Source organism: Malus domestica, chromosome 02 (genome assembly GCF_042453785.1).
Source record: "Malus domestica chromosome 02, GDT2T_hap1".
Lineage (NCBI taxonomy): Eukaryota > Viridiplantae > Streptophyta > Magnoliopsida > Rosales > Rosaceae > Malus > Malus domestica.
Window position 1 is genome coordinate 13908548 of NC_091662.1, and position 9123 is coordinate 13917670.

The 9123-nt window shown below is 38.7% G+C and overlaps 1 protein-coding gene across 2 annotated transcripts; it reads left to right on the forward strand.

Moving 5' to 3' along the window:
- The first annotated feature begins 1845 nt into the window (after nt 1-1845).
- On the forward strand, nt 1846-9123 carry LOC103402819 (mitogen-activated protein kinase kinase kinase 5-like). 2 transcript variants are annotated; one of them, XR_011577395.1, is made up of 12 exons: nt 1846-2408; nt 2761-3387; nt 3469-3556; nt 3939-4001; nt 4103-4266; nt 4421-4496; nt 4787-4846; nt 4926-5051; nt 5391-5600; nt 5674-6231; nt 8651-8776; nt 8886-9123. XR_011577395.1 is itself a non-coding variant. In XM_008341587.4 (10 exons), exons 1-10 carry the CDS (start codon nt 1984-1986, stop codon nt 5773-5775), a joined length of 1941 nt encoding a protein of 646 aa, XP_008339809.2. In that variant the 5' UTR covers nt 1846-1983; the 3' UTR covers nt 5776-6309. The 2 variants fall into 2 exon arrangements, 1 of the variants encoding a protein (XP_008339809.2); XM_008341587.4 differs by lacking the exons at nt 8651-8776; nt 8886-9123 and having other exon boundaries at nt 5674-6309.

Here is a 9123-nt window from a genome sequence, read left to right on the forward strand (position 1 = left end):
AACAAAGTAATAGAAATTTTTTTTTTTTTATCAAACAATAGGTTTTGTTAGATTATATATGTTAGATTAGCCATTGATGAGAATTAAATTCACGCTGCACCTTTCCACCATTGTAGTAAAGAGTTACTTATTTGGCTATGATAAAGTCTTACAAAAAGGAAAAAGAACAAACAAAACAAGATAAAATGCAAGTGGGTGGAATGTCGTTCCATGCCTAATGTAAAGCTAATAAACACACGGAGCGTGTCGTTTCATGCCTAGACAGAGTCATTGTCGCTTATTACCTGTCCTGGCGCGAAGAAACGGTACTTCTCAACTGCTTTTCAAAATCACTTGCAAACTCGAAGCTTCTCTCTGCAGATTACAAGATGCAAAAGCCATTAAAATAATAATATCACATGCTTTCAAAGCTACCCACCAATGTCCCGCCTCACCTGAGCCTTAGGTTCTTGAAGATCTATTGTAATTCTGGCGATTTACAACGTGCAAGACACGCGTTCGATCAAATTCCCGAACCAGACCTGCGTGCGTGGACCATGCTCATGTCATATCAGGCTACACGCGACATGGGTTCGTCAAGTAATCCATAAATCTTTACACTTCACTCAGAGGTCGGCGAATAGTGCCCGATAATCTTCTGCTTCTATCAGTTGCTAAGGCGTGTGCTGCTCTTGGTGATGTTAGAAATATTAAAGAGCTTCACAACGAAGTAATTCGATTCGGGTTTCATTCGGATGTCTCTTTGGGCAATGCAATGGTCGATATGTTTGGAAAATGTAGATATTTTGATGGGGCGAGACGGGTTTTCGATGGCATGGTGGTGAAAGATGTGGTGTCTTGGACCTCTTTGTGTTCTCGTTACATTAACCGAAGGATGCCTAGACAAGGTTTGGAGGCATTTCGCGAGATGGGGTCGAATGGAGACTGGAGTGAGACCCAGTGTAGTAACAGTTTCTTCAATCCTACCTGCTTGCTCGGAGTTGAAAGATTTGAATTTGGGAAGAGTGATTCATGGGTTTGTGGTCAGACATGGAATGGAAGATAATGTTTTCGTTAGCTGCACCTCCATACATGTCCCCTGACAACTGCGAGAAAAGAAACCCTCTTATTCTCTCCCACATACCACGCCAAAACCAGAATAATCAACACATAATGTGCTGGTGCTGGGTACACGTCAAGCACTAGAACTAGTGAACCCATAACAAATGGAAAAGCTCTCACTCTCAGACTTCCTTTCTCTCCCTCAAAATCAACAAACGTAACAACAAATTAAAGCCGTTTGATACTTTAATTAAGATTCCATTTATATCGTCTCAACTGTTGGATTCATTTATTTTTAAATTTTATTTTGATAAACAATTGAATCTACACCGTTTGTCCAACTACATGAGCCGTCCGATAAAAAAAATAGTCCTTGGTCTTTTCGCAAGTGGTTGATAGCTAGAGCCAGCAACATGGTCCCAACCACTAAACTTGGCCCATTTTCTGGGTTAAATTTGGCCCAAAAATAAGTTTTAACCCAAAATCTTTTTTTAGTCGAGAAGCTTTGGGCGAGTTTAAAACTTATTTTGAGTTTTAATCCAATTATTGGAGTTGGTCTAAGATAAATAAGTAAAAAAAATAAATGTATAAATGTGAAATATAACCAACAGAAATAACGGCCGGAACACAAGAAAAACGAAAAAACCAAGCGCGCGCGTTGTTCAAACATGGTTAGAGAGAAAACAGAGCACTATAATATCAACCTCTCAATTCTCAAGCCCTACGCATTTTCTAAACAAAACAAAAAATATTAAGGGAAGAAAAAACGAATTAACGACACCGTCTCGGGGAATTGATTCATGGCCTGCAGGTCTCTCGATGAAGATCCAGGCCTCTCATGGATCTTCTCCTGGACCTCCTAGGCCTTCCCGTCAATTTCTTCGTCGTCGTCTAATCCAAATCACCAACTTGTTAGGGTTTGCGCGGTTGTGATGATCATGAATGGTTTCCACCATGCGTTGGCTGTCTAACATTACCTTCTCTTCTTCTTCCTCCTCCTCGTCGGCGAAAGAGGAGTCGCCGAAAAAGAAGGCCAGCGATGACGGGGGAGGCTGGATGTTTCGGTCGAGGAGGAAGCTCACCCGACAGAGGAAGCAGCTTTTGATCGGTATTGGCGGTGGAAACCATGAAGGTGGAGGAGGTAGAGTCATCAATAATCATAAGCGCTCGGGTTCGAGTTCGTCGTTTCCGGAAACTACGTCTGGGGCAGGGACTCCTCAGCCGCTGCCATTGCCGGAATCGACGGCGGATTTGCGATGCAAAGAGAGGTGCCGGAGAGAGAGGTGCTCCGGATGCAGTTCCGGCGATTGTCGATTGCCGTCTCCCAAGGCCGGTGACGCTACCTCCTCCAACTCTTCTATCCAGAGGTGTTAAAATCTCCCTGTCTCTTCTTTGATTTTCACGTAGAGTATTAAAATTTGTTTTTTCTTGACAAGAGAAAATTATAAATTTTTTTTCATATTGTTTGGTTCTAAAGAAAACAAAATTTGTTTTCTCTATATATTGCTGGATTTGGAGAACTAAAAAGATTAATGGATGCTAATTACATGCTTGAATTAAGAATCGAAAAAGATAGGAGATTATGATTTTGAATGCACCAACATTTCCATGTTTGTCAGATTCTTGCGTTGTTTGTTGCAGATTTGGCCTTTGAATGCACCACATATGATGATACTTAAACTAGGAGACTTTATTGACATGTATGCCTTGCATTTTCAGTGTGTTCGCTTGCCGGGAAAGGCGAAAGAATAACGAGCATTGTTTTGAACCTAAGTCAAGGTCTACGAGGAGGAATCGAGGTAGGAAAGGTTTAGAGAGCTATCCTAGTGACTTCCGGCTTGATGTTCCGAAACCTACCTGGAGTGCTCCGGCTAGTCCTTTCTCAAGTCCTACATTCAGCCCGCACAGACCCAATGCTGGTGATCTGCTCCCACACCTTGTTCCTGTTGGAAATCAAGGCTGGTCTGCCCCCGAGATGCCCACTTGCGATGTGCCTTTTGCGCACTCCCCCCCTTCCTTCTCCGAATACTCCATCCAGAGCAATGATAATTCCCCTCTACAAAGTCCATCCAATAGAAGTCCCTGCCGAAACGTCAGAAGCCCACCAGGTTCAACATCGCCATTGCATCCAACATTATCCTTTGAAGCCCCCACTGTGCGGCGTGAGGTTAATGGTTATGCTGAAGTCCATCCATTGCCTCTGCCTCCTGGAGCAAGTCTTAGCCTACCATCACCACAAGCTATACTCACACCTAAACCAGAGTCCCAGCCAGTCAAAGGTCAATGGCAAAAGGGAAAGCTTATTGGACGTGGCACGTTCGGAAGTGTTTATGTTGCTACCAATAGGTATATACAGTTCCATGAATAGCTGATCATAGTTTCTATTTGCTTTGCCAAATGCTGATGAAGGGTTTTCGTTTGTAACAGAGAAACTGGAGCGTTATGTGCAATGAAGGAAGTCGAGTTATTTCCTGAGGACCCAAAATCTGCAGAGTGTATAAAGCAGCTACAGCAGGTTATCATCCGTTTACTCTCAATTTGTTCTAGGAATGTACACATAATGTATGCTTGTTGACTCTAACCCCCACAGATTTAGCTATCCTGGATTTTTCTGTTTGACATTACTTTTCCCTAGTCTACCTGTTGAACCTCTGGAGTATCAATATATCAGCGATTCAGCATGCAGTATAGCAATCTTCAGTTTTTCAAATTTCTCAAACTTCAGATTATTTTAGAGTCTAGATGCATTAAGACTAAAAGTACTTTTGTAGGCAACCAAAATTTTTGATGTAATCTATTAGGTAGACTATGGTGTGGTTGTTCCTCAGGTGCATTGAATGATATGTTACGATGTCACTGTGCTTCTTACTCATTTTCCGTAAACTTTTCTTTATCAGGAAATCAAAGTTCTCAGCCAGCTGAAGCATCCTAATATTGTGCAGTACTATGGAAGTGAAATAGTGAGTAACGTTGTTACTTGCGTGTTTAGGCATCCAGGCTCAAGTTTTTGTCCATTGGAGTTGCCTAAAATAAAGCACCAAATACTTTCATGTATATGCAGGTTGATGATCGATTTTTCATCTATCTGGAGTATGTCCATCCTGGTTCTATTAACAAATATGTCCATGAACATTGTGGAGCCATAACAGAAGCTGTTGTTCGTAATTTTACTCGCCATATTCTCTCTGGGTTGGCTTACTTGCACAGCACAAAGACAATACACAGGTACAATCACATTCTTAATCTAATAATAATGAATTGCTCACCTATGCGAATTTTTATCATTGTCAAATGTGGAAGAATTGTTTTTGGTGTACGGGCCTATAGAATTGTGCTTGGGGTCAATTAGGCTGCATATTATTTCATTTTCTGTTGATAGGGACATCAAAGGGGCTAATTTGCTTGTCGATTCATGTGGAGTTGTCAAGCTAGCTGACTTTGGAATGGCAAAACATGTGAGTACTGGTTCTTTCTTCACCCTTTCATTAGATTCTCATTCTTCACTCTCTTTTTTTTCTTTTTTGTGCTAGTAGCTCTTTTTACTCCTTGGCAAGGAAATAGGCCAAGTCATCTTGATATTTTGAGATGGTTTCCTTAATCTAGTCATCGAGCGGTTTTACACACAGTTCATGTTGCTATCATTACAGACACCATACACATTGTTATAGATTCAGATCACTTGCTGGTATTCATTCTTTACCATCTGATTTTAGGCTCACATGGTTACAATTTGTTTGTTGCGTAGCTTTCGGGACACGTAGGTAATCTTTCTCTAAAGGGAAGCCCGTACTGGATGGCTCCAGAGGTAATCTTTTGCTAATTAGTATGTGGTAGCCTATGGGGTTATGCGCTCTCTAATACTGATACAATTTTTCTTCCTGCAGCTGATGCAAGCTGTGATGCATAAAGATAGCAGCTCTGATCTGGCTCTTGCTGTTGATATATGGAGCTTGGGTTCCACTATTATTGAAATGTTCACCGGAAAACCTCCTTGGAGTGAGTACGAAGGGGTAAGCACATAATGTATTTTCTGTACTCAACCATGAAACTTGTTTCAATTTTGTGCTTTGAAGGGTTCTACTCCATTGTTTGTGTCCAAATCCATAGTTTTTTTTCGATATAGTAGTACTGACTACTAAGTGGGATGCAGTGCATGCTTTTACCTGTTCGTACACAGTTTGATAAAATCATAAACTTCTTTTACGCCTCCTCATTGCCGTGTAGCTTTGCTCATCTGCCTTTCGAGTTGAGATTGTGAATTTATATTTGGGTCCAAGTTTCATACATAATTTTCTGCACTGCATTTTAAGCCCTCCCACGGTTCTCTAAACTCTTGTCTATTAATCCAGGCTGCAGCCATGTTTAAAGTTATGAAGGATGCGCCACCAATTCCTGAAACATTGTCGCCTGAGGGTAAGGATTTCTTAAGATGCTGCTTCCAAAGAAATCCTGCAGAAAGGCCAACTGCTGCCATTTTATTAGAACATCGATTCTTAAAGAACTCACAGCAGCAAGATGCCCCGCCCACCGCCCAAGCATCTAATGGGGTGAATTACGCGGTAAGTATAAACACCATGCCACTTCTTTTATTAAAGTTTAGTTATTCTTTTACAGTTTTTGTTATGTCTACAGGATAAACCTCTGAGTCCAATGGAACTTGAAAGAAAATTTGATCAGTCGCTGGTGATTCCGGCCATACTTGGATCGCAGAGCAGTGCATTCCCGATTTGGTGATTGGTAAGCCTGAGGGTCCAGCCTTTTTCTCCAGTGACCAACATTTTTGTGCGAAACTTCCGACTTAAAGTGGCCTCCTGATCTTCCCCTCATGTTAACCTTGAGGCCTTTCCTGGATTAATCTCCAGCACAGTTTGCAATTCAAATACCACATCCCTCATGTGGACACTCTGTTGTGCCAACCGCCATGCTGAAACGAATAACATTGTCAGACGGCTGGTGGAAAGGGGAATGATAGCTACCTTCCTGTCCATACTTCTGCAGAGAAGCGGCTCCCGAATTGTAGGCGTACTGGATGTGATTCTGGTGGGTGACTCGCAGCCATTGAGTGTTTTGTAGGTTCTTTCCATCATTCATTTCGATGGTGGAAGTTTATCTTGCCCTGGGAATTTAGCAGCCGTTTTTATATACCATTAACTAATTTTCGAGCTTCAGCAGAAGAAGTCTTTTAACAAGGTAACGCTTTCGCCTCATTGTACAATTTGGTGAACTCAAAAACTGGTGTCTATATATCAAAAGGGATTAAATTATTTTTGGACTTGGTGTTTTTGTTTTGCACTCCAAGTATCTGTTTTTGCAAATTTGTTTTTTTAACCATCGTCTAAAGGTTACTTCCGTAAAAATTCAACTGACTTTAAGATTGTTTAGTCATTCACTTATATAATAATTCGACGGTTATGGTAATAAATAACATTATTATGATGAACTGTCAATTTCTTTGATTCATATCAATTATTAAAAGATATCCAAATATATTTTCTGAAGATAATATTTAGACGACGATAAAGAGAATAAACAATTCCTTGTACGGTGAAATGATATAATGTTAAAGGGGAAGTAGGGCTTTCCTACCTACTTGAAACTAGAAAGACTCTAGTTGGTCATTATATCTTTAACTAAATATTTAATGGTTAAAAATTTGGAGTATAAAATACCCCAAAATATACTAAAATATCCCCAAATTAGAATTCTTTGGTATGATGCATATATATCTAGTGTGACAAAATAATTGAAGTCATATTCGCCTAGATAATCAAGTCATTAACCAATGAAAACGACATGTAACTAAAAACCTCAAAACGTTAAATCTTTGAAATGCATTTTTGTAGTGCAAGTAACGCATGCGCAGAATCACTGTTTAATTTCACAGATAAATGACCTTATCAACTCCACTAGTGGTCCACTACATGTTTCCAAAACCATTTACTTTCCTCATTAATTTTTAGTATTTTTCTACAAATAATGCTTGGCTCCACCAATGTATTAAAAGCGTGAGGCGTGGACGAGGAGTCCGAGGAATAGCCCAGCCTAGGTGTGAGGCGTGAGGCTTGAGGTGAAGCCTCACAGGACTTAAATTTTTTAATATATACACATTAATACACACACACACACACACATATACATATATATTATATCATATATATATATATATATATATATAAAATAGAGGATGAAAAGCACAATGAGCACACATAAAACAAAGCATGCAGACAGCACACACATTCATTATATATATATATATATAAAAAGGCAGAGAGACGATAGTGCAACGAAGATGTATGAGGTAGCTAAAACTCTACCCAAAATTTGGGTTTGAAAATTAAAAAAAAAAAAAAAAAAAAGGCAAACAAAGACGCCTGGACGCCCTGAGGCGCGCCTTCCGCCCACTCCCTCAAAATAGAGGTAGCAACCCTCATGCCCAGCCACAGAGGCCGCCTAGGCGTGCCTTGAGTCGAGCCTTTTAACATTGGGCTCCACAAATTGTGAAGAAATTGCACATGGCACTTTATTGCAGGGGGAGAATAATTATACTTATACATATGGTGTGAGTTCGATTTTCACTAATCTTCCTCCCATAAAAATTAACAATTTATCTAACTAACGCTATCATTTGTTAAGGAAAAACATTGTGAATTTTTTTTTTCTTAAAGCATCTTTAAAGAAGATATCAAGGCTCATACACCATTAAAATAGCAGCAAAACTCTGTCCAACCGAGCCTTCCGTTTTTTTCGTGGAGTTGAGTCAACTAAAGACAAAGCTCTTTGTTGGCATTCATGACGGTAGTTGCCAAATTGATTTAATAATTTTTTTAATGGGTGCATTTTTGCTCACCATTATAATTATAGTGTATGTTCACCATACACCTCACACTAAATGATACTTTTTCAATTTTGAAAAAAAATTTAACCAAGGTTAAGTGAAATGACACGTGTTAGATGATTAGGTGTATGGTAAGCATACACCAAAGTTTAGGGTGGTGTGCAAAAATGCTCCATTTTTTAATAGGTGTGATGCAATTCATAATAAATGTTGTTATGTGTCAAGTATTTGATTGGTTGTCTTAATAATTGAACCCCACAAAGAGATGAAAAAATTTATAGAATGACATTTTTATTTAGAGAAATGCTAAGAAGACTCTCTCAAAATGGGACTCTTCATAAACTCTCAGTCATCTCATGTTTTTTGCTCAATATTTTATAATATTAGCACGGTAATTGTGTAAAAAATATGAGATGGTGAAGACTTATACTTTAGAGAGAGTCTCCTTAGCATTTCTCTTTCTCTTTTATTTAACATATCGGTTGAAGCAAAGAATTGTACAAAATATCAAATTGCCATATATGCTATCAAATATTATTTTTGATGTTTTATACTTTATGCTTATGATCAGAAATTTTTATATTATAAATTGCGGTTAAGATTTTTTCTAAAAAATTATTTATTGCAAAATTTATGAAAAGGACGAATCCGTTTTGGCACCATCGTCCTATATTATGCTTCATCGTTTTCAAAGCAGTCAGAGTCAGCTATGACAAATTCGACAAGTGCATTCACGTGATTCAAAACTCTATTCCACCTCTCTTTTTTTCTCAGTAGACAGTATTCAGAAGGTAGAGAGATCAAATCAGACATGGAGCCTCCACCATCACAAGCCATAGATACTTCCACCAAAAAATTCCAGATAGAAGAAGATGAGCAGGACAAAGTCATCGACGATTGGTAATCATCAAATTAATTTCTTGTTAAATATTCGTCTTTTTTTTATGGTTTAATTAGCTTGTCATTTGTAATTTGTAATTTTTATGTAATTTTGTGTTTGGATGCACAGTTGTTCCTGCTTTTATGACTGCACAGAGACCTGCTTTGATTACTTATTCTGTAATCTCTGTTAGATGAATCATGAGAGACTAAGAATTTTACTTAATTATGTTGTATTAATAATTTAGTGCTTTTACATTATCCTATATTGGCCATCTACAGAAGAATCATCTTCTGTGTTTTGTTACAGTTTACAATTTTGATGTTACTATATTATCAGGGTTATATGATATTATGATTTGACTTAA

Coding starts and splice junctions, on each gene's coding strand:
- LOC103402819 (XM_008341587.4), top strand. CDS start 1,984: ATGGTTTCCACCATGCGTTGGCTGTCTAACATTACCTTCTCTTCTTCT. Junction 3,388..3,468: donor GTTTATGTTGCTACCAATAG/GTATATACAGTT, acceptor CGTTTGTAACAG/AGAAACTGGAGCGTTATGTG. Junction 4,847..4,925: donor CGTACTGGATGGCTCCAGAG/GTAATCTTTTGC, acceptor TTCTTCCTGCAG/CTGATGCAAGCTGTGATGCA.